General features: G+C 35.5%; 1 protein-coding gene across 6 annotated transcripts in view; it reads left to right on the top strand.

Moving 5' to 3' along the window:
* Positions 1 to 26646, top strand: part of BRWD3 (bromodomain and WD repeat domain containing 3) — a 251447-nt gene that overhangs the window by 209558 nt on the left and 15243 nt on the right. For 4 of the 6 annotated variants that reach the window (XM_058713523.1, XM_058713524.1, XM_058713522.1 and 1 more), the window contains one exon: positions 11070 to 16684. In XM_058713523.1, the coding sequence (XP_058569506.1) occupies positions 11070 to 11824 (755 nt within the window). In that variant the 3' untranslated portion in view covers positions 11825 to 16684. Of the gene's footprint in view, positions 1 to 11069; positions 16685 to 22430; positions 23642 to 26646 lie in introns of those variants that run through there. The other 2 variants (XR_009257105.1, XM_058713528.1) reach the window with 2 other exon arrangements.

Below are 26646 nucleotides of genomic sequence, written 5' to 3'. Positions count from 1 at the left end.
TTTTTTAGTAGTCTTCATCTGATTTGGGATCAAGGTAATGCTGGTCTCATAGAATGAGTTTGGATGTTTTCTGTCCTTTTCTATTTTTGCAATAAATTGAGAAGTATAGATATTAACTCTTCTGTAAATGTTTCATAGAATTCACCTGTGAATGTATGAATCCATCTGGCCCTGGACTTCTGTTTATTGGGAGATTTTTAATTACTGACTCAGGTTCTTTGCTGGTTATCAGTCTGTTCAAGTTTTCTATTTCATTCTGTTTCAGTTTTGGTAGTTTATATATTTCTAGGAATTTACCCATTTCTTCCAGATTATCCAATTTGTTGGCATTTTTTTTTCATAATATTCCTTTATAGTTCAATTTCTGTGGTGTTTATCATTATTTTTCCTCTCCCTTTAGTGATTTTATTTATTTGGATTCATTCTTTTTTTAATTTTTTTTTAATATTCATTATTATTGAGAGGCAGAGACAGAGCATGAGCAGGGGAGGGACAGAGATAGAGGGAGACACAGAATCCAAAGCAGGCTCCAGGCTTCAAGCTGGCAGCACAGAGCCCGACGTGGGGCTCAAACTCATGAACTGCGAGATCATGACCTGAGCTGAAGTCAGACGCCCCACTGACTGAGCCACCCAGGCGCCCATTTAATTTTTTTTTTTTAATTTTCCTTTCTTTAATGTTTGGGTCCTTTCTTTTTGATAAGTCTGACTAGAGGTTTATCAATTTTATTAATTTTATCAGAGCACCAGCTCCTGGTTTCATTGATCTGTTATATTGTTTTCTTTGTTCCTATGTAATTTATTTCTGCTCTAAGATTTATTATTTCCTTCCTTCTGGCTTTAAGCTTCATTTGTTGCTGTTTTTCGAGCTTGTTTAGGTGTAAGGTTAGGTTGTTTATTGGAGGCATTTCTTGCTTCTTGATGTAGGCTTGTAGTGCTATGTACTTCCCTCTCAGGACCTCTTTTCTTGGCTACATCCCAAATGTTTTGGACTTTTGTGTTTTCATGTTCATTTGTTCCCATGTATTTTTTCATTTCTTCTTTGATTTCCTGGTCAACCCATTCATTCTTTAGTAGCATGTTGTTTAAGCTCCATGTATTTGTGGTCATTCCAAATTTTTTTATTGTTGTTTACTTCTAGTTTCATAGTATTGTGGTCAGAATAGATGAATGGCATGATCTCAGTATTTTTGTATTTGTTGAGGCCTGATTTGTGACCTAGGATATAATCTATTCTTTTTTTTCTTTTAGCATGAAATTTATTGTCAAAATGTTTTCTATACAACACCCAATGCTCATCCCAACAGGTGCCCACTTCAGTGCCTTTCACCCACTTTCCCCTCCCTCTTACCCCCCATCAACCTTCAGTTTATTCTTTTTTTTTAACTTTCTTTTTTATTAAATATATGAAACTTATTGTCAAATTGGTTTCCATAAAACACCCAGTGCTCATCCCAAAAGGTGCCCTCTTCAATACTCATCACCCAGCCTCCCCTCCCTCCCACCCCCCATCAGCCCTCAGTTTGTCCTCATTTTATAAGAGTCTCTTATGCTTTGGCTCTCTCCCACTCTAACCTCTCTTTTTTTTTTCCCTTCCCCTCCCCCATGGGTTCCTGTTAAGTTTCTCAGGATCCAAATGAGTGAAAATATATGGTATCTGTCTTTATCTGTATGGCTTATTTCACTTAGCATAACACTCTCCAGTTCCATCCACTTTGTTAAAAAAGGCCATGTTTCCTTCCTTCTCATTGCCACATAGTATTCCAGTGTATATATAAACCACAACTTCTTTATCCATTCATCAGTTGATGGACATTTAGGCTCTTTCCATAATTTGGCTACTGTTGAAAGTGCTGCTATAAACATTGGGGTACATGTGCCCCTGTGCATCATCACTCCTGTATCCCTTGGATAAATTCCTAGCCATGAATTTTCTGGGTCATAGGATAGATCTATTTTTAATTTTTTGAGGAACCTCCACACTGTTTTCCAGAGTGGCTGCACCAGTTTGCATTCCCACCAACAGTACAAGAGGGTTCCCATTTCTCCACATCCTCTAGCATCTATAGTCTCCTGATTTGTTCATTTTAGCCACTCTGACTGGCATGAGGTGATATCTGAGTGTGGTTTTGCTTTGTATTTCCCTGAAGAGGAGTGACATTGAGCATCTTTTCACGTGCCCATTGGCCATCTGGATGTCTTCTTTAGAGAAGTGGCTATTCATGTCTTCTACCCATTTCTTCACAGGATTATTTGTTTTTCGGCTGTGGAGTTTGGTGAGTTCTTTATAGATGTTGGATACTAGCCCTTTGTCTGATATGTCATTTGCAAATACATTTTCCCATTTCGTTGGTTGCACTTTAGTTTTGTTGATTGTTTCCTTTGCAGTGCATAAGCTTTTTATCTTCATGAGGTCCCAATAGTTCATTTTTGCTTTTAATTCCCTTGCCTTTGGAGATGTGTCAAGTAAGGAATTGCTGCGGCTGAGGTCAAAGATTTTTCTTCCTGCTTTCTCCTCTAGGGTTTTGATGGTTTCATGTCTCACATTCAGGTCCTTTATCCATTTTGAGTTTACTTTTGTTAATGGTGTAAGAAAGTGATTTAGTTTCATTCTTCTGCATATTGCTGTCCAGTTCTCCCAGCACCATTTGTTAAAGAGACTGTCTTTTTTCCATTGGATATTCTTTCCTGCTTTGTCAAAGCTTAGTTGGCCATACTTTTGTGGGTCCAATTCTGGAGTTTCTATTCTATTCCAATGGTCTATGTGTCTGTTTTTGTGCCAGTACCATGCTGTCTTGATGATTACAGCTTTGTAGTAGAGGCTAAAGTCTGGGATTGTGATGCCTCCTGCTTTGGTCTTCTTCTTCAATATTACCTTGGCTATTCGGGGTCTTTTGTGGTTCCATATGAATTTTAGGATTGCTTATTCTAGCTTCAAGAAGAATGCTGGTGCAGTTTTGATTGGGATTGCATTGAATGTGTAGATAGCTTTGGGTAGTATTGACATTTTAACAATATTTATTCTTCCAATCCATGAGCATGGAATGTTTTTCCATTTCTTTATACCTTCTTCAATTACCTTCATAAACTTTCTATAGTTTTCATCATACAGATCTTTTACATCTTTGGTTAGGCTGATTCCACGGTATTTTATGCTTCTTGGTGCAATTGTGAATGGGATCAGTGTCTTTGTCTTTCTGTTGCTTCATTATTAGTGTATAAGAATGCAACTGATTTTTGTACATTGATTTTGTATCCTGCAACTTTGCTGAATTCATGTATCAGTTCTAGCAGACTTTTTGTGGAGTGTGTCAGGTTTTCCATGTATATATCATGTCATCTGCAAAAAGTGAAAGCTTGACTTCATCTTTGCCAATTTTGATGCCTTTGATTTCCTTTTGTTGTCTGACTGCTGATGCTAGAACTTCCAACACTACGTTAAACAACAGCGGTGAGAGTGGACATCCCTGTCGTGTTCCTGATCTTAGGGGGAAAACTCTCAGTTTTCCCCATTGAAGATGATATTAGCTGTGGGCTTTTCATAAATGGCTTTGATGATGTTTAAGTATGTTCCTTCTATCCCGACTTTCTCAAGGGTTTTTATTAAGAAGCGATTCTGAATTTTGTCAAATACTTTTTCTACATCGATTGACAGGATCATATGGTTCTTTTCTTTTCTTTTATCAATGTGATGTATCACATTGATTGATTTGAGAATGTTGAACCAGCCCTGCAGCCCAAGAATGAATCCCACTTGATCATGGTAAGTAATTATTTTTATATGCTGTTGAATTGGATTTGGTAGTATCCTGTTGAGAATTTTTGCATCCATATTCAGGGATATTTGTCTGTAGTGGTTGTTTTTTTTTTTTTTTTTTTTTTTTTTGCTGGGTTTCTGTCTGGTTTAGGAATCAAAGTAATGCTGGCTTCATAGAATGAGTCTGGAAATTTTCCTTCCCTTTCTAATTTTTGGAACAGCTTGAGAAGGATAGGTATTATCTCTGCTTTAAATGTCTGGTAGAATTCCGCAGGGAAGCCATCTGGTCCTGGACTCTCATTTCTTGGGAGATTTTTGATAACAGATTCAATTTCTTCACTGGTTATGGGTCTGTTCAAGTTTTCTATTTCTTCCTGTTTGAGTTTTGGAAGTGCGTGGGTGCTTAGGAATTTGTCCATTTATTCCAGGTTGTCCAGTTTGTTGGCATATAAATTTTTGTAGTATTCCCTGATGATTGCTTGTATTTCTGAGGGACTGGTTGTAAGAAATCCATTTGAATTTGTGATTTTATCTATTTGGGTAAACTCCCCTTTCTTTTTGAGAAGCCTGGCTAGAGGGTTATCAATTTTGTTTATTTTTTCAAAAAACCAACTCATGTTTATATTGATCTGCTCTAAAGTTTTTTAGGTTCTATACTGTTTATTTCTCCTCTGATCTTTATTATTTCTCTTCTTCTGTTGGGTTTGGGGTGTTTTTGCTCTTTTGCTTCTATTTCCTTTAGGTGTGCTGTTAAGATTTTGCATCTGGGATTTTTCTTGTTTCTTGAGATAGGCCTGGATTGCAATGTATTTTCCTCTCAGGACTGCCTTCACTGCATCCCAAAGCGTTTGGAATGTTGTCTTTTCATTTTCATTTGTTTCCATGTATTTTTTTAATTTCTTCTCTAATTGCCTGGTTGACCCATTCTTTCCTTTTTTTAAAAATTTTTTTAACGTTTATTATTGACAGAAAGAGACAGAGCATGAGCAGGGGAGGCGCAAAGAGAGGACGAGACGGAATCTGAAGCAGGCTCCAGGCTCTGAGCTGTCAGCACAGAACCTGACGCAGGGGATCATGACCTGAGTGGAAGTCAGACGCTTAACCGCCTGAGCCACCCAGGCGCCCCGACCCATTCATTCTTTAGTAGGGTTTTCTTTAACCTCCATGCTTTTGGAGGTTTTCCAGACTTTTTCCTGTGGTTGATTTCAAGTTTCATAGCATTGTGGTCTGAAAGTGTGCATGGTATGATCTCAGTTCTTTTATACTTATGAAGGGCTGGTTTATGACCCAGTATGTGATCTATCTTGGAGAATGTTCCACGTGCAATCGAGAAGAATGTATATTCTGTTGTTTTGGGATGCAGAGTTCTAAATATATCTCTCAAGCCCATCTGATCCAATGCATCATTCAGGGCCTTTGTTTCTTTGTTTATTCTCTGTCTAAATGTTCTATGCATTGTTGTAAGTGGAGTATTAAAATCTGCAATTACCACATTCTCGGAAAAAGTTTGCTTATGTTTGTGATTAATTATTTTATATATTTGGGGCTCCTGTATTCAGTGCATAGACATTTATAATCGTTAGCTCTTCCTGATGGATAGACCCTGTATTATTATATAATGCCCTTCTTCATTTCTTGTTACAGCCTTTAATTTAAAATTTAGTTTGTCTGATGTCAGTGTGGCTACTCCAGCTTTCTTTGAGTTCCAGTAGCATGATAGATAGTTCTCCATCCCCTCACTTTCAATTTGAAGATGTCCTCAGGTCTTAAATGAGTGTCTTGTAGACAACAAATAGATGGGTCTTGTTTTTTATACATTCTGATACCCTATGTATTTTGGTTGGAGCACTTAGTCCATTTGCATTCAGTGTTATTATAGAAAGATATGGGTTTACATTCATTGTGATGTCTGTATGTTTCATGCTTGTAGTGATATCTCTGGTATTTTGTGGTCCTTGCAACATTTCACTCACAGAATCCCCCTTAGGATCTCTTGTAGGGCTGGTTTAGTGGTGATGAATTCCTTCAGTTTTTGTTTGTTTGGGAAAACCTTTCTCCTCCCATTCTGAATGACAGACTTGCTGGATAAAGGATTCTTGGCTGCATATTTTTTTCTGTTCATCATATTGAAGATTCCCTGCCATTCCTTTCTGGCCTGCCAAGTTTCCATAGATAGGTCTGCCACTACCCTTATATGTCTATGTTTTTAAGTCAGGGCCTGTTTATCTCAGAATTTTCTCTTTATCCTTGTATTTTGCCAGTTTCACTATGATATGTCGTGCAGAATATCGATTCAGGTTATATCTGAAGTGAGTTCTCTGTATCTCTTGGATTTCAATGCCTGTTTCCTTTCCTAGATGAGGGAAGTTCTCAGCTATGATTTGTTCAAATACACCTTCAGCCCCTTTCTCTCTCCCTCTTCTTCCTTTGGAATTCCTATGATACGGATATTGTTCCATTTGATTGCATCACTTAGTTCTCTAATATTTCCCTTACACTCCTGGATTTTTTTTTATCTCTCTTTTTCTCAGCTTCCTTTTTTTCCATAATTTTATCTTCTAATTCACCTATTCTCTCATCTACCTCGTCAATCCGTGATTTGTGATCTAGGATGTGATCTGTTGTTGAGAATGTCCATGTGCACTTGAAAAGAATGTAAATTGTGCTGTTTTAGGGTGGAATGTTCTGAGTATATATGATAATTCATCTGATCCAGTGTGGCACTCAAAACCATTGTGTCCTTTTTTATTTTGTTTAGATGCTCTTTCCATTGATGTAAGTGAAGTATTAATGTCCCCTACTATTACTGTTGTTATTAATTTGTTCCTGTATGTTTGTTATTAATTATTTTATATATTTGGGTAATTCCAGGTTGGGTACTTACATATTTATAATTTGAGGTCTTCTTGTATTTCCCATTATTATGATATAGTGACCTTCTTTATCCCTTATTACAGTCTTTGTTTTAAAGTCTAATTTGTCCAATAAACATGTTGCTGCTCTGGCTTTCTGTTTACAGGAGTTTGTGTGATAAATGTTTCCCTAGCTCCTCACTTTGAATCTGCAGGCATCTTTATGTCTAAAATGAATGTGTTATAGGCAGTATATAGATGGGTCTTGTTTTTTTTAATCCATTCTGACACCTTCTGTCTTTTGATTAGAGTGTTTAGTCCATTTATATTCAGAGTAATTATTGACAGATATGTATTTAGTGATGTTTTATTACTTGTTTTGTCATTGTATCTGGAGATTTTCTCTGTTCCTTTCTTTTCTTTCTTACTTTTGGTCCTTCCTTTCCACTTAAAGATCCCCTTTAATATTTCTTGCAGGGCTGCTTTAGTGGTCAGAAACTCCTTCACTTTTTGTTTGTGTGGGAAACTCTTTATCTCTGCTATTCTGATTGACAGCCTTGCTGGACATAGTCTTCATGGCTGGAGATTTTTCCCATCCAGCTTGTTGAATATATCATGCCACTCCCTTCTGGCTTGCCAAGTTTCTGTTTGTTAAGAAATCTGCAGGTAGCCTTACGGTTCTTCTCTTGTAACTTAAGGACTTCTTTTGTCTTGCTGCTTTTAAGGTTTTTTATTTATCACTATATTTTGCCAGTATAATTATAATATGTCCTGATACTGTTCTTCTTTTGTTGATTTTGATGGGAGTTTTCTGTGCCTCCTGGATCTGGATGTCTCTTTCCTTTCCCAGATTAGTGGAGTTTACTGCTGTTTTTTTTCTTTAAATAACTTTTCTGTCCCCTTTTCTGTCTCTTCTTCTGGGACTCCTATAATACAAATGCTTTTACATTTGATGGAATCATTAATTCCTCTAAGTCTATTTTTGTGTTCCCTAATTCTTCTTTCTCTTTTTTGAGCTTCTTTATTTTCCATTATTTTGTCTTCTATATCTCTAAATCGTTCCTCTGCTTCTTCCAGCCTGCTGTTCATTGCATCAAGCCTGTTCCAATCTCATTTATAGCATTATTCACTTCTGAATGATTGTTTTTTAACTCTTTTATCTCTGTGGTAAGGGTTTACCTGATGTATTCCATTCTTTTCTGAAGCCCAGTGAGTATCCTTATGATTGTTGCTTTAAATTTTCCATTAGGCATGCTACTTATATCTGTTTCACTTAGATCTGTGGCCATGGCCTTATCTTGTTCTTTCATTTGGGATGAATTCCTCCATCGTCGTATTTTGTCTTAAGTCTTTGTCTTTGTCTGTGTATCAGGAAAGCCAGTTATGTGTCTTGCTCCTGAAAATAATTGTTTTATGATGTCATGTAGTTTCCAGTAGCTGGCACTTCAGGGATTCTCTCTGGTGTGTGCTGCTTCTGTTCTGCTGTTGTGTTTTAGTTGTTCTATCCTTCAGGCCAGTTGCCTGCATAGGCTCTCCTTGTTTGCAGTGTGTAGTGTTTATTCCTTGGCCAGAATGTGGCAAGTTCTAACTAGGCTCTGGTTTCCTTGTCAAATGCTCTGGTTTCCTGATACTATTTCCACTAGAACTAAAGCCCTGCAGAACTCTGTTGGAAGTTGTAGTTTGGGCAGAATTTTCTGCTGTACTTCTCAGGAAGGAGCCCACCGCACTAGTACTGGTGCAAGCTTGACTGAGAAAGGCAGTCTTCACCAGAGTGCTGTGGTGTGGGACTTGGTGTAAGCACGTTAGGAAGCCAGTATAGGCACTGTGCTGATTCCTGCAGCTGGCTCTCTGTTTATGCTGAGGAGCTGGGGAGAAAAATGGCACCTGCCAGCTCTTTTGTTATCTGAGAGGAGTCTCTGTGAATGCTGCCTCTCAGCAAAACACTCTGAGAAGAGCAAATAATCTCCTACCTGTGTGCCCCAAGCATTTTCTACATTGCTGTTTCCAAGCTGTCTGCCTCTAGGTTTTTTGCCTCCCTTCTCTCCAGGAGCAGCACAGTGCCTGCCAGGCTCTATCCAAGACAATCCTGGTGCCCTTTAAAACTTTAGGCTTTAGACATGTCATGTGGTAGGGGCTTGTGCTAGTCTTTTGGGGGATGGGCCCACAGCTGTGCTGGGACTGAGGCAAGCTTGACTGAAAAGGACAGTCCCACTATGTGCAGGGGTGTGGGGCTTCTCATAAACAAGTTATTTAACCGGTATTGGGCCTGTACTGCTTCCCACTGGTGGCTCTGTGGTTATGCTGAGGGGTAGGGGAGGGAAATGGCTTTGGTCAGCTCCTTTGTTTCTGGAGAAGCTTCTCTGTGAAAACTGCCTCTCAAGGAAGCCCTCCAAGAAGAGTGAATAATCTCCCCTATGTGTGTCCCAAGTGTTCTTCAAATCACTATTTCCTTGCTCTTCCCCCAGGTTGTTTGCTTGCCTTTTCTCCAAGGGCAAGGCAGTGCCCTCAGGTCTCTATCCCAGCCAAGCCTGCTAACCTTTAAAACTCTTGGCTTTAAGCCCCACTGGTTGTAAGAACTCTTGAAAATCAGCCCCTCTATTTTCTGAGCCAATGGTTTTGGGTAATTGTTCTCCTTTTGCATTCCCCTGTGTGCTCTACTCTTTTGCGCCCTTCTCTGTGACCAAGGCTCCCTCCTCTCTGCAGCACCCATGATCCTTTTCTCACCTAAACCATATCTGTGGACTTACTACCTTCTTCAGTGTGGCTTATTCTCTCCCTTTAGTTGTGGAGTTTGTTCTGTCAGTCTTCAAGTTGTTTTCTGAAGTATTTAGGATGATTTGGTTGTTATCTGGTTGTTTGTGGGACAGGATGAGCCTAGGGTCCTCCTACTCCATTATCATCTTTCTCCAGAAAACCAACATATGTATTTTTTTGAGAGAGGAACATAATTCAGTCTATAATACCAAGACTATTAGAGTAATCTTGTTGCTATGGTTGCCATACAACCCTAGTCATTGCTCATTCCAAGTTTTTCAGTCCACTCTCCTTTTTTTTTCTCCTACCTCACTAGCTGTTCATTCTCAATTATTTTTTCCAATTCTTCTTTATCTTTAGATGGCTGGAATATCCCAAGTCTCAGTCATCAGCCACCTTCTTTTTCTTTGTTTGCCCTCTGAATAAGTGCCCTCAGTTCTCTTGACCCTAAATGTCATCTCTTACTGAAAATTTCCAAAATTATATCTCTAACTCTGAATGAGTCTCCCCTGACCTCTTGACAGTTACATTATCTGCTTGTTTCTTTTTCTGTTGTCTTTACTTGGATCTCTTGTAGTATTTAAAACTGGAACATTGATTTTTTTTTCTACCAGACTATGTAAACCTATTCCTCTTTCAGGATTCTCCAACTTAGCAAAATATCTCTACCATTCAACCAGTTTCTCAGGCCATAAGACCTCGGAGTTGACCTTCATACTACACTTAACACTTGACATCCTATCCATCATTAATTCCTGTCAGTTTGAACCTTAAAAATAAAAGGTTGGTTCTGATGGCTCCTCTAGAAGGAAATAATCTAAATCTAATCACTTCTCATCACCTCTGTTGGTGCATCCCATTATCATATCTTGCCTAGACAATTGCAGTGTTCTCCCAACTTGTCTCTGCTTCTAATCTTGTTCCTTCTATAATCTGTTCTATGTGGAGCAACTGTAGTGCCCTTTTAAAAATATAAGTCAGATCCTGTCATTCTCTGGTTTTAAAACCCTTCACCACTAGAAGTTATATACCACAACTCTGCTTTTCTCTTACACTCTAGTTACACTGGGTTTCTGTTTCCTCCAATGGAATGTTCTTTTCCCAGATCTCACTTCATTCAGTTATTTTCTCAGATACTACCTCAATATGAAAGTCTTTATCTAAAATACCCCCATGTATACACTTGAGCATTTTTAATCACCCTCTTTTCTTTTTCTTTATAGCATGTATCATTACTTGAAATTATATTTTTATTTACTTCATTGCCTATCAAGCTTTCCCCACTAAAATATAAATTCAAAGAGCAAGGACTTTGTCTCATTATTGCCTTATTTCAAACTTCAAGCATCATATTAGGTAATCAGTAAATATTTGTTCACTGTGTCAGTGAAATTATTTTGATGCATATTCCTAGATAATTCTTTCTAGAGTTCAAGCCCTTGAGATTTCTGCTCAGCTTCATCATTACCCATCATCCTTCCATACTTTCCTCCCTGGCCCCCTAAAAAACACAGACAAAAATAAAAACTTCAGTGTCTTCAGTTTCTAACAGATTTAAATTTATACTCCAATATGCTCCATGATTTTACCCCATGTATCTTTGGGTGCTAAACATTTTTTGATACAATGTTTATTTTACTTTTGAACCTAAGTAACCAATCTTCCGTGTCAAAGCTTAACTTTAAAAAATTATTCATCTTGATTTAGATCACTCCCTTGATGGACCCCTTACAAATGGTGATGGCAGAGAGCCTCGGACAGGAATCAAAAGAAAACTACTTAGTGCATCAGAAGAAGATGAAAGCATGGGAAGAGAAGAGAAAGAGAAAAAAGAAACAAAAGAGAAATCACATTTATCCTCCTCAGAGAGTGGAGAGTTAGGATCCAGTTTGAGTTCTGAAAGTACCTGTGGTTCTGATTCTGATTCTGAATCAACTTCCAGAACAGATCAAGATTATGTAGATGGAGACCACGACTATAGCAAATTCATACAAACCAGGCCTAAAAGAAAACTCAGAAAGCAATATGCCAATGGAAAAAGAAACTGGAAGACAAGAGGCACAGGAGGAAGGGGCAGATGGGGCAGATGGGGTAGATGGAGTAGAGGAGGCCGAGGAAGAGGAGGCAGGGGACGAGGAGGTCGAGGAAGAGGTGCAGGTGCCACTAGAGGGAGAGGGAGAGGGAGAGGAGGAAGAGGTACTTCTAGAGGAGCCACCAGAGCCAAACGTGCACGTATTGCAGATGATGAATTTGATACCATGTTTTCAGGACGTTTCAGTAGACTGCCTCGAATTAAAACAAGAAACCAAGGCAGGAGGACTGTTTTATATAATGATGATTCTGATAATGACAATTTTGTGTCCACTGAAGATCCTCTGAATCTTGGTACATCCAGATCAGGCAGAGTGCGTAAAATGACAGAAAAAGCCAGGGTTAGCCATCTCATGGGATGGAATTATTAACAGTTAATAAATTTAGAGTAATTAAAAAAAAATTAAATGGCCTTCTACTGCAGGGAATTTACTAGGAAATCTACAAAGCAAGTTGTGTGGGGACTTCTGCTTCCTTTCACATTGGTGCTTTTCCATTATGCCAGTATACATTTTTTTCAAGACTTTTGATCTCCACACTTCATTTATTCAAACAAGCCTTACTTATTAGGCCTTAAATTAAAAAAAAAAATTCTGCCCACATATAGACACACACACACACACACACACAACACGTCACAAACACACTACAGATTTACTACATTAAGGGAGCATTCAGCTTCTTAAGAGTAGCATGACATTTTTATCTCAATGGAATATCCCTCTTTTGCTTTTGTATCAGAAGTATAGCACCTTCTTACAGAGTTTTATATAGTTTGTTTTTGCCATTTTGATTCTTGTACCCAGTAATAATAACTTTTGCACAATACACCAATCCTATAGGCAGCTATTAAATGTTTACAGTTTCTATATTGTAAGAACGATCTGGATTATTTTACTCTTCCCAGGCTAAACTTTCATTGTACTGAACTGAAGTATATATTTATACTACAGTTTTTGGGGGGTGGGGGGATCTTGATATGCTTTTCATTGATTTGCTTAATTCATGTTAAAGGTGAGAAAGGGTTGGTGCCTTGTAAATATGTAGCAAATCTTTGTGGTGTGTCTTGATGTGTGCATTAACTTTATTAAAAAATAACATTTGAGGTATCGATCTAGACAAGGTGCCAAATGCAAAAGTTTCTTGCATCCATTTTCTTTTTCCTATTATATTTTATTGCATTAATAGAATTCGTGTAGTTTAAAGAGTAACTTAAACATTTGAAAAAATCCTCATCCACAAAGAATAATTTCTTGAATAGTAGCTCAGCTACCTCTATTAACTACAACTACTGGAAATGTTAAAGAAAATAGATGCTGTTATTCATTACTGACTAAGGAAAAATAGAACAAACTTGGTAGGAATGAATACTCCTATGTTATAAGCTGAGAGGTTGTTAATAATTGTATTGGCTCTCAAAATAATAGTTGTAATTAACAAACTTTCATAAGTGTAGTATGCTGTACCTTAGGCTTTTCTTAGAACATATTTGTGTAAGTAGACTTGGTCTACTGCTTATGTATCTCTGCTACCACTTACTATTTACAGCTGTGAGTGATTGGTTTTCATTTGAATTTTAAAATGTAACAAAGCAGCTAGTTTGAATTGGATGTTTTGGCTAGCAAATATTTTGAGTCAACTTTAATAGGTTTTGCTCATTCCATTCCAAAGGGTTCTTCTGTTACAGTCTTTCAGAAAAGAACCTCATTACACTGCACAATAATATTTGAGTGATTATTTCATAGATTAAAAAAATCTTTAAAACCCTTATGGTCTTGTTTACAGCAGTAGAGTGCACATGATTCCATAAGTGAGATTGAGTTCCAAGATCAGTTTTACTCCTCAAATTTGAGAGATTGCAAATTCACTAATTTGTTAAATACTTAGATTTTTGAGGTGAGTGGGATAATATTGATCTCTGTTATTGTAACAGAAGATTTGTTACACTTATATCAGACTTTGGGGATAAAAGAAACTTTTTAATGTATTCCTAGTAATCCCAGGACATTTCTTAAGTTAATGTGTTTGTTTGTTTCATGCTTCCAAACATTTTATGCATCTGAAAATCCTTAAGTGCAAAGGAAGGAGTACACACATAACTTTGCTCTTTTGTTTGGGTTGTTCCTGTACTAACAACTTTAAACAGTTTTCACATGCAGTAGGAATGATGTTCAGGCTTTAAGAAAGTATTGTTATGAATTGTTAATGGCACTAACTTCTGTTACTGTACAGTAGATCAAGCTGATTTTTTTGTTGTTGTAGTCTTGTTTTGTTTTGTTTTGTTTTTTCACTAAACCAAAACGACTTCTGGTTGTAACTCAGCTGACAGTTTTAACCATACTATAGATTTAAAAACATTCACATTTGAAACTCTACCTTTGATTTTTGCTAATTAGACTAATTTTGCATTTAAACTAAATTTGTGCCTGTTTCCCTAGAATCAATAACAATTTGGCTTACCCTAATCAAAGTAACATAGAGTTACTTAAATTGATGGATATACCCAAACGTGTATTGTGTGTATCATTTTAGTGTGAAATTTTTTGTTGACATTTCTTCTATGAAGAGCTAATCTCTTCAAATGTAGAAGAATTACCATTTGTGTGATTTTAGCTATCTCAAGCTTATTTATAATTTATTTTGAGAAATAAAAATGCCACATTTATTTCCCATATGTCAAGATTTTCTAGGTTTAGATAATTAGAATAATGAGGCTGAAGACATTTTTAAGCACATTTTATATGTAGTGAAATACTGTGAAAACACTAGTGAACAGCATTTTGCTGTAATATTGATTTCAGTTATTAGGATTCAAAAGTCACCAGGGTATGTTAGATGAGCATATTTGCCATTTATTACAAAACAAACAGATATTTTCTGTTTGCATGCAAATTATTTTAATAAGTGTGAAAATAAAAGTTTGAAAGATAGTATTTTTACTTTTATATCTGAACATTTTCCCCCCGATTTATACTTTGCTTTTTTGTAACGCTGCCTCCTGTGAATGTGTTGTAATTTGTATCACAGTGAATATTTTACACTTTAGTTTTTTAGAGTACCTTTAAACCTAAATAATATCAGATTCAGGCATAGCAAAGCAAGTAGGAAATGAGCTGAAATTTTTGAAGAAAAGTCTAAATATTAAATAAGTTGCTAAGAAATAAACACGTGTGTGAGAACATACATATGTATAAGCCTAATCCTATGCTGGATATTAATAGTCAGTGAACTATAATATTTCTCGTGAATGCTAATAATCTTTTAATTCCCAGCTTTAAGATCTTAGCATGTATATCTGTTTATGAAACAAATTGTGTTTCTTCTATGTCTTTCTGTGTGTATCTCTTCCAGCAATAGGATGCTTTCCAAAACATTCAGTAGCCTATCAGCCTAAGAACTAAATTTGTGTGTGTGTGTGTGTGTGTGTGTGTGTGTGTAGATTTTTTTCCCAACTTGACACACTTTGTCTCAGACATTAAAAAAGAATATTTTGTATAGAAGACAGCTATATTCACAGTCTACCAACTCTTTGTCTCTGTGTAAAGCACTTAACCTATATATATATACTGCTTGATCATCCACTTCATTATGCCTTATAGGTAAACTAGGTTTTATCATGTACATGTGTCCCTCTATTTTTAATTTATCCTTCCTTCATTTGTTTCTTTTTCTGTTTCCCTTCCCAGAGATCAGGCTTTTGCTAGAATTCTTCATACAGCACTTTGTTTCACCCAGAGGCTGAGAAACTGAGTAGAATTTGAAATAGATTTGAGTGATTCATTATTTTGTTGTTTTTGTTGTAATCCTATAGGTTGTCATCAGACAATAACAGAGTGATTGAAAAGAAAAACGTGAATGCCACTTCTTAGTTTTTGATAAAAAATTTTTGATCATTTTTCAAAACTTGTACATTAGTGGTAGTGATAAACACCTTTATTACTTATATATCTTGGGAATTATTTTATGCACATTTACCAACTGGCACTAATTTTTAAAGTTAGAATTTTCACATCCACAAAAAGGAAACTTACACCCTGTATAATTTTCAGTTTGCTGTGATATCCAACATTTACTTTTATTACCAACATTTTGAGTTCCAAAATGAATAGTTCAGCTCTGGGGGAGGGAATGGAACTTGTGACATTTAAAATTCATTGTTTTAAATATTAACCCCATCCCCAACAGTTTTGTGGTACATGAGGCTTTATGAAAATTGTATTGAAAATAGAGTAAGATAATTTTTAAGGCTTGTTTTGAAAATCAGTGTGAAAATATTTTCATGCTTTTTTGATTTTCATTTCTTAGTAAAGTTTCTTTATTAAGTTTTAATTATGAAGTTTACCAAGTTTTGTTTAAATTCTAATATAAAGTTAATTTTTTTCATGGTGCTGTATTTTGTGAACTATGAGTTGCCCTCAAGTTTCTAGACATTTATTTCTTATATAGCCTTATTCTTGATTATTTTCTTTTCGATCATTCCTCCCCTGCTTACTTTTATCCTCATTTCTCTTACTGCGATGAAGACTGCACCTAATTTAGCATACTTCAACAAGACTAGCAATTTATGATTCACTGATGGGAGAAGAACAGTAGAAAGGCCCTGCAGTTTAGAGTTAAGGTGTGTTTATTTATATGTATGTCCATTTGTTATTCTTATACCTATCTTAATTAAATCTATAATATGAGACTTTGACATATAAAAGCATGATAAGTATTTTCTAAAAAATAAAACTATTGATACATATAATCACCATTGGTAATTGACTTTTAAAATCACATACAAAAATATTTAGAAACCCAGTTGGGAAATGTGTTTTTACATATGTCACCAGATACACATTAAGCAGTACTAGAAATGTTAATTTTTTAAACAATACTGTGGTGATGGCAATCAGTAATTTATTTCTTTGTCCTGTAACTTACCATCTTTGTCTTTTGTAATCCCTTACAAAGTATTAACAAAACTGTACCTTATGTTTGTTATTAGTATCCACAAATTTTAAGATAGAAAGTCATTGAGTTAATAGTTAATGTGATGTTGTATATGGACAAAATGTCCATTAAACTAAAATTCAGTAAAGAAAGGTAAACTAATTGGCTTGGTTTATAAAAGATGTTTTGTTTGGCAGTTACCAGTCACTATAAGCAATTATCTTCAAAGACAAAAAACTGGACTAATTTGTTGGCCATTCTTATGGGATGTTTACAATAAAATTCCAAGTTGTTTGGAATCAATTGCACTCTTGCTACTTTATGCCTTAACTCAGGTACCGGAGATAATTAACAAGAAGAAAGAAATAAGGAGTTTCCTTTCCATTATTGAGCTTCAGAGATTTTAACATGTAACTCTTGGGCCCTTTCTTTCTTGTTTCTTTATTATATATTTTATTACTATTTTTTATTTGAAAAACTAGACTGCTTATCAAAGAAAATTAAGGCTTTTTGTTTTTGCCATTGCAGATATTCTTTAGGTCATTTTTAGGTAATAAATGTTTTAATATTTTAAGTGTGGGCTGCTTGGTGTATTAAATAACAGCCTGCAAAGCTTTAGTCAACATTTTGTTTTGAAATGAATAGATTTCTAATGTCTTTATGGTTTATAAGTTTTAACAGCTAAGCTATGAATCCCTGGCATTTTTTTTATTTACAATAATATTGCCCACAGAGGCTTAACTGTATTATAAATATATGTGAAGGAAGGAGAGAAGTAAAGTGAGAAGTAACTTTTGATCCAGGAATTGAAAGCCCTAACATGAACATTTACTCTACTTAATGCACTGGGAATTTTCTTTCCAGTGGCAAGAACTTCACTTGGTTCAAGGTAAGTAAACTGGCCAAAGACTGGACTGTATGTTTTATACATATATCGTCTGTTTTATGTATTCAGAATCAAGAAACAAGGTATTTAGAAAAAATACCATCTTTGTCTTCTCATACGGTACCCAATGGCTATGAAAGTAGCCCAAATTTTCACAATATTTGGAGTGAGACAGATATATTGTTTCATATTTGCGTTTAGTTGCTTGATTGGTTAAAGATAGCCCTATTAAAGATGTAAAAGTATACATTAAAATTTCTTTAGTAGCAGGCTTTGATGTTGTCTGGCTTCACCTGCTAGGTTTTTTTTAAATAAATAATTTTTATAACAAAATATTACGGCAGTATTCAGAAGAAGATCCATTTTTTTCCTAGTTGACAAGGTCAAGAACAAAGTACTCTCTACCCTCTTTCTCAGTTATATGCCAATATAACTTATTATATAAATTATATAACAATTTAAAGCTACTTGCCAAAAATTCACAAAGTAAATTGAAGCCAATAATATATTGAACCTGTGAGTTGGTTTTCTTGGGATATTTAAGCCCATACACTTTACTTACATTTGCTATCTTAGATCTTTTATATTATTACTTAAATGATATTTTATGCTACATATGGCTGGAAAAACAAATATATTATTAAATTTTTTTATGGTGCTAATGCTTTCCCAGTTTTGAGGAAACATTTTTTTTTCTTTTTCTTTCCTTTCTTTGTAACTTTAGAATGTTTTCCTTTGCCAGCTGCAGCAATTGCTTTAATAAAGTTACCTCTTATCTGGAGATTATCTGGAGATTACAAGCATCTAATAAATTTAACTTATTATTAACAAATTAAAGTTTGAGTTTGATATTGGAGAATTTTTAAAAACAACTTCCAAAAGCTAGTATCCTTTCATTAATGCATAAATTTTGAATTGTCAACTTTCCTGCTCAGCATCTTTAGGATTCTCTTCAGAGAATACATTTTGCAGTAAATCTATGAAGAAGTCAAAACAATTCAAATTGCTTGATTTAGGTTACTAATATTACTTGGTAGAATTTATCGTTAGGGGTCTTTTTGTGTTTTTTTTTTCATGTTACAACTCTAAGAATTTTTGTAGAAACATTAATTTATATTTGGAATTTTGTGTAGTCAAGTAATTTAAGGCAGTAAATCTTTTTTAAGGTTTTTTTGTTTGTTTTTGCGTATATCTTTTTTTCTTTTAAAAAAAGTGAATATCATGGGGGTGCCTGGGTGGCTCAATCAGTTGGGCATCCGACTTCAGCTCAGGTCATGATCTCATGGTTCATGAGTTCAAGCACTGTGTCAGGCTCTGTTCTGAGAGCTTGGAGCCTAGAACCTGCTTCAGATTCTGTGTCTCCCTCTCTTTCTGCACCTTCCCTACTCACACTCTGTCCTCTCACTGTCTCAAAAATAAGTAAACATTAAAAAAAATTTTTTTTAAGTGAATAGCACGTTAAAATGAGATTTGCAGCTCAAATTGTATAATCATTGTTAGGGAGATGTTTTGTTACACTTGCACACTGTTCATCTAAAAAAAGTGAGGTGCTGATGTTTCTGAATTGTTTCCATTTTTAAATTTTAATTTATAAATTAGAGCAAACCTTGTATCTAAAAATGTAAGTGTTAAATTTCTCTAGTCTGATCGTAGGGAGTAGAAAATATGCCCTTGATATTCTCATAGTCACATCACCAAGTAATCCTTTCACTTTTAGATGTTGTTCATTTTTATTGTGATTGTGGTTAATAGTTTTCATGATAAAGAAAAATAGTATTAAGGAAAAATAATAGTTTGAGTTTATGGTAGATACATTTTTGCATTATAATTGCCTCAAAAATATAAGACTGGTAAATACAGTAACAAGTTTTCAACACTGTAAAAATACTAATCTTTTATCACTTTGCTTATAATTATTCAAAGAGAAATTATCAGAGAACAGTCTGAGATAATGAGTCACATGTGGGCATATCCTTCACTGATACATTTGAGGAACTCCAAATACATACAGGGATCTCATTCATTCAAGAAGATATTTACCAGCAGGAATTTTAGCCCATATTTATATCAGTGATAAAAGATGGCTGAAGAAAGACTAGTCTGTCTCTTCCCAGACTTGCTTATTGGTTCATTAAACATTTGATGAGTACCTTCTATGTGCCAAGCACTGTAATTCTATAAAGAGCTTTAGAGTTTACAAAGACCATCCCTCAAACATATTCTAAATCACCAGAATGCAACTTTTAGTAAATTCCACTTTTCAGATGAGAAAAATTAGTTTCAATGAAATCAAATCATGTGCAAAGGTCACATGGCTAGTAATAGAAAAGCCTTGATTCCTCCAGAATATCCACTTACAAGTTTCCAGTTTTAACCTTTATATCTTATTAATGGGATAGTTTCTGGATCCATTTTCCTCCTTCCTGTTCTCCATGAAATGGGGACTCCAAAGTCATGCATGTGTATCTTCAAAATCACAAGTAGGAAAATGAATGGAGCTCTTAAAGTGCATATATTTATACACACACAAGGGTGAATGTCCAAGAAAAATGTAGAGAATTTACTCCTATCTTTTTTTAAATTTATTTTATTTAAATTCAAGTTAACATACTGTGTAGTATTGGCTTCAAGAGTAGAACCCAGTGATTGCTCACTTACATATAACACCCAGTGTCTGTGTCTCATCCCAATAAGTGCCCTCTTTAATGCCCATCACCCATTTAGTCCTCACCCAACCAACCTCCCCTCCAGCAACCCTCAGTTTGTTTTCTTTATTTAAGAGTCTCTTATGGTTTGCCTCCCTCTCTGTTTTTATCTTATTTTTCCTTCCCTTCCTGTATGTTCATCTATTTGGTTTCTTAAATTCCACATAAGAGTGAAGTCATATGAGATTTATCTCTTTCTCTGACTGACTTATTTTGCTTAGCATAATACACTCTAGCTCCATCCATGTTGTTGCATATGGCAAGATTTCATTCTTTTTGATTGCCGAGTATTACTCCATTGTATATGTATATATATGTACACCACATCTTTATCCATTCATCAGTCGATGGACATTTGGACTCTATATAATTTGGCTATTGATAGCACTGCTATAAATATTGGGCTGCATGTGTCCCTTCAAATCAGCATTTTTGTATCCTTTGGATAAATACCTAGTAGTGAAATTGCTGGGCCGTAAGTTATTTCTGTTTTTAACTTTTTGAGGAAACTCCATACCGTCTTCCAGAGTGGCTGCACCAATTTGCATTCCCACCAGCAGTGCAAAATGGTTCCCTTTCTCTGCATCCTCGCCAACATCTGTGGTTTCTTGAGTTAATTTTAGTCATTCTCATAGGTGTGAGGTCATATTACATTATGGTTTTAATTTGTGTTTCTCTGATGAGTGATGTTGAGCATCTTTTCATGTGTCTGTTAGCCATCTGGATATCTTCTTTGGAAAAGTGTCTATTCATGTCTTCTGCCCATTTCTTTACTAGATTGTTTTTGGGGTGTTGAATTTGATAATTTCTTTACATATTTTGGATACTAACCCTATATCCAATATTCCATTTGCAAATATTATCTCCCATTCTGTTAGGCTTCCTTTCAGTTTTGTTGATTGTTTCCTTTTCTGTGCAGAAGCTTCTTATCTTCATGAAGTCCCAATGGTTCATTACTGCTTTTGTTTCCCTTGTCTCTGGAGACATGTCTAGTAAGAAGTTGCTGCAGCCATAGTCAAAGACGTTGCTGCCTGTTTTCACCTCTAGGACTTTGATGGTTTCCTGTCTCACATTTAGGTCTTTCATCCATTTTGAGTTTATTTTTGTGTATGGTGTAAGAAACTGGCCCAGTTTCATTCTTCTGCATGTTACTGTCCAGTTTTCCCAGCACCATTTGCTGACAGACTGTCTTTATTCCATTGGATATGCTTTCCTGCTTTGTTGAAGATTAGTTGGCCATACATTTGTGGGTCCATTTCTGAGTTCTCTTTTCTGCTCCATTGAGCTTTGTGTCTTTGTGCCAGTACCATACTGCCTTGATCACTGCAGCTTTGTGATATAATTTGAAATCCAGAATTGGAATGCCTCCAGATTTGCTTTTCTTTTTCAATGTAACTTTACCTATTCGGGGTCTTTTGTGATTGCATACAAATTTTAGGATTTTTTTTTTATATCTCTGTGAAAAATTCTATTGATATTTTGATAGGGGTAGCATTAAATGTATAGATTGTTTTAGGTAGTATAAACATTTTGACAATATTTGTTGAGTATCTTTTCATGTCTATTAGCCATTTGGATGTCTTTGAAAAAGAAGTATATTCATTGTCTTCTGTCCATTTTTTAACTGGATAATTCAGTTTTGGGGCATTGAGTTTTATAATTTATATATATATATTTAGGATACCAATGCTTTATCAGATATGTCATTTGCAAATATATTTTCCCATTCTATAGATTGCCTTTTAGTTTTGTTGATGGTTTCCTTCACTGTGCAGAAGCTTTTTATTTTGATGAAGTCCCAAAAGTTTATTTTTGCTTTGGTTTCCTTTGCCTCAGGAGACATATCTAGTAATAAGTTACTCTGGCTGATGAAAAGAGGTTAATGGCTGTGTAATCCTCTTGGATTTTTATGGTTTCAGGTCTCACATTTAGGTCCTTAATCCATTCTGAATTTAATTTTTTGTTTGATGTAAGAATATGGTCCAGTTTCATTCCTTTGCATATTGCTGTCCAGTGTTCCCAACATCGTTTATTGAAGAGACTGTCTTTCCCATTGGATATACTTTCCTGCTTTGTCGAAGATTAGTAGACCACATATCTGCGGGTTCATTTGTGGGTTATCTATTCTGTTCCATTGACCTATGTGTCTATTTTGTGCCAGTACCATACTGCCTCCAGCTTTGGTTTTCTTTCTCAACATTACTTTGGCTTTTTTGGATCTTTTCTGGATCCATACAAATTTTAGGATTGTTTTTTATAGCTCTGTGAAGAATGCTGGTATTATTTTGATAGGGATGTCTTTGAGTGTGTAGATTACTTGTAGTAATATTTGTTTTTCCAATCCATGAGCATTAAATTTTCCATTTCTTTTGTGTCTTCTTCAGTTTCTTTCATAAGCTTTCTATAGTTTTCAGTGTACAGATCTTTTACCTCTTTGGTTGGGTTTATTCCTAGGTATCTTATGGCTTTTGATGCAATTGTAAGGGGGACTTTCTGAGAGGAGGAAAAAAAAAAAAAAAGAAGACCAAAACAATAAAGACTACAAAGGACCAGAGAACATCACCAGAAACACCAACTCTACAGGTAACAGAATGGCATTAAATTCATATCTTTCAATAATCACTTTGAATGTAAATGGATTAATACTCCAATCAAAAAATATAGGGTTTCCAAATGGAATTAAAAAAAATCCACATCCATCTATATACTGCCTACAAGAGACTCATTTTAGGCCTGCAGATTGAAAGTGAGGGGATGGAGAACTATCTATCATGCTAATGGAGGTCCAAAGAAAGCCGGAGTAACCATACTTACATCAGACAAACTAGATTTTAAAACAAAGTCTGTAACAAGAGATGAAGAAAGGCATTATATGACAATTAAGGGGTCTATCCATCAAGATCTAACAATTATAAATATTTGTGCCCCAACTTAGAAGCACCCAAGTATATAAATCAACTAATAAACATAAATTCATTGATAATAATACCATAAAAGAAGACTTTAATACCCCAGTTACAACAATGAACAGATCATCCAAACAGAAAATCAACAAGGAGAAAAATGGCTTTGAATGACACACTGGACCAGATGGACTTAACAGATATATTAAGAACATTTCATCCCAAAGCAGAAGAATACACATTCTTCTTGAGTGCACATGGAACATTCTCCAGAATAGATCACATACTGGGTCATGAATCAGCCCTCAACAGGTACAAAAAGATTGAGATCATACCATTCATATTTTCAGATCACACCAATACAAAACTTGAAATCAACCACAAGAAAAAAATTGGAAAGCCTTCAAATACAGGGAGGTTAAAGAACATTTTACTAAAGAATGAATAGGTTAACCATGAAATTAAAGAAATTTAAAAATACATGGAAGCAAATGAAAATGAAAACACGACAGTCCAATCTTTTTGGGATGCAGCAAAGGCAATCCTAAGAGGAAAGTATATTGCAAAGTCTTGAGAAGCAAGAAAGGTCCCAAATACACAACCTAACCATACAACTAAAAGAGCTAGAAAGGAAGCAGTAAATAAAGCCCAAAGCCAGCAGAAGAAGGGAGATAATAAAGATTAGAGCAGAAATAAACACTATAGGAACAAACAAAAAAAGTAGAATAGATCGATTAAACTAAAAGCTGTTTTTTTAAAGAATAAACAAAATTGATAAACCCCTAGGCAGACTTATGAAAAAGAAAAGGGACAGTGTCCAAATAGATAAAATCATGAATGCAAGAGAGGAGATCACACCAACACCCCAGAAATACAAACAATTATAAAAGAATACTGTGAAAAATTATATGCCAACAAATTGGGCAATCTCAAAAAAATGGACAAATTCCTAGAAACACACACTACCGTAACTCAAACAGGAAGAAGTAGAAAATTTGAACAGGCTCAGAGCCAGCAAAGAAATTGAATCAGTTATCAAAAATCTCACAACAAATAAGAGTCCTGAGCCAGATGGCTTCCCAGGGGAATTCTGCCAGACATTTAAAGAAAAGTTAATACCTATTCTTCTCAAACTCCCAAAAAATAGAGACAGAAGGAAAACTTCCAATATCATTCTATAAAGCCAACATTACCTTGATTCCAAAACCAGACAAAGGCCCCACTAAAAAGGAGAATTACAGGCCAATATCTCTAGTGAACCTGGATGCAAAAATTCTCAACAAGATTCTAGCAAATAAATTCAACAGTACATTAAAATAATTACTTGCCATGATCAAGTGGGGTTTTTTCTTGGGATTTTTTCAGGGCTGGTTCAATATGCACAAATTAATCAATGTGATACACCACATTAATAAAAGAAAGGATAAGAGCCATATCATCTCTCATCTGATGTAGAAAAAGCATTTGACAAAATACAGCATCCTTTCTTGAAAAATACCCTCAAGAAAGTAAGGATAGAAGGAACATACCCCAACATCATAAAATCCATGTATGAAAGGCTCACAGCTAATATCATCCTCAATTGGGAAAACAGAGCTTTCTCCCTAAGGTCAGAAACATGACAGGGATGTCCACTCTCACCACTGTTGTTCAATATAGTAGTACAAGTCCTAGCCTCAGCAAGCAGACAATAAAAAGAGATAAAAGACCTACAGATTCGCAATGAATTAGTCAAACTTTCACTCTTCACAGATGACATGATACTCTGTGAGAAACCCGAAATACTCCACCAAAAACCTGCTAGAACTGATAACGTGAATTTAGCAAAGTTGTAGGATATAAAAACATACAGAAATTGGTTATATTTCTAGACACCAATAATGAAGCAGTAGAAAGAGAACTCAAGGAATTTACTCCTATCTTACTGTGAGGATTAATTCTGCTAGTCGTGTACACTAGTCTGCTTTATAGTACATGATATAAAATTTGTCAGTTATTGCTACCTTCCACACTCTGCTCTTTTGCCAGTTGCAAAATTGAGAATTTGTTTTTCTTTCTCAATTTAGATGGGTTTCATGCATACTTTTCAAAGAGTGCAGCAAAGTTCCTGACTTAATCCAGGAGTTTTAGTTTAGGGTTTTTTGTTTTGTTTTGGGGTGTTTTTAGCATTCTTTGAACTACCTCTGAGCTTTACTCATTACATAATTTGTCATTCTTCCTTTGAACCCTCATGTTATAAATTTGCCCCAAATCCAAAATGTCCAGGGTAAATAAGACCATTTCAAAAGAAAACATTTACTATCTTTCATATACCCCTACTTCTTTAATATCAGTTGAATGATAGGGACTTTTTTTTTCCTAATTAAGACTTTGGGGCAGGGGTAGTAGTTGGGGGGAGGGGTTGACTATTCCTGTAAATACAGTAGAACTGCATTGGAGTCCCTGCTTTTGAGTTTTAAAACATTTTTAACGTTTTATTCATTTTTGAGAGACAGAGCGAGACAGAGCATGAGTGGGGAAGGGGCAGAGAGAGAGGGAGACACAGAATCTGAAGCAGGCTCCAGGCTCTGAGATGTCAGCAGAGTCCGACGCCAGGCTTGAACCCACGAACTGCGAGATCATGACCTCAGCCGAAGTCGGACGCTCAACTGACTGAGCCACCCAGGCACCTCCCTGCTTTTGAGTTTTATAACAGTTCTCTAGAATATATATGGTTATTATTGGAAAAAGTTTCAAGTAATTTAACTCAGGATCTAGGTGTTTGTTACATGGTACATTTCCATTATCTTAAAGAGCACAATTTTGCAACAGGTTTTGAAAAGCCATTAGGACTGCTCAAGGTATATTTGGTTCATGGCATTTATATTGGTCTCATTCATATTTCACAATTTCAGCTTTTCTAACCAACTTCTACTCATTCTGATTGTCATATAAGGAATAGAAATATTGGTTTGTAGCAGAATTGAGGGCTTTTTTTTAACCAACAAAGATTGCTGTAAAAAGTAAACAGAAAGGGAGTAGAAAATAGAGTATTAATTTTCTCTGGGCTTGCTGCCTAATTCTTAATAAATCAGTTCTGCCTTATTTGGGGCTTCAAAATAGAGTTTATTTTCCTAGTTACATAGCCAAGTCAGGTTTGGCTAGCTAATTATATCTACACTAATCCTTGCTTGCATTAAAAATATATATAATCTAGAAATCTGAGTTGGAGTCTTGTGCTGTGGTTAAATGCTCTTTTGTGACCTGGCCTATATGTTTGACAGTGTGTATTTAGATAGAAGTAGCCTGACATGGAGTCAGGTATTGTGATTATGGTGAAGGGTAAGGGGAAATGGATAGCTAAGGGGAAACTTTGAATTCTAAGGTCCATCTTAACTAGAGAGAGAAAGTAATGGGGTTTGGAGGGTTAATGCAGAATGAAATTCCTTAGTGTTCAGGGTGTCAAGCACAGCAGCTTCAGAAGCAGGGTAAGGGAAGCCTCACATTTTTGTTTTTTGTTTTTTGGTTTTTTTTGAGGGAAGAGTGGTTACAAAGGGATCATTGGTGGTGATGGTGGGATTTTAATGTCAGAATTGCTGTATTAGTAATAATAGTTAACATTTCTTGAGAGCTCAACACTATTAGGAAAGTATTGTTAGCCCCATTTTGCAGATAAGGAAACTGAGGTATGGAAAAGCAAAGAAACTTGCCCAAGATAATAATAAATGGCAGGATTTACACTCAGATATGTTTACAAAATCTGTGTGCCTAACTCTTATCACACATGA

Source organism: Neofelis nebulosa, chromosome X, assembly GCF_028018385.1.
Source record: "Neofelis nebulosa isolate mNeoNeb1 chromosome X, mNeoNeb1.pri, whole genome shotgun sequence".
NCBI lineage: Eukaryota > Metazoa > Chordata > Mammalia > Carnivora > Felidae > Neofelis > Neofelis nebulosa.
This window is presented reverse-complemented; position numbering and strand designations above follow the sequence as displayed.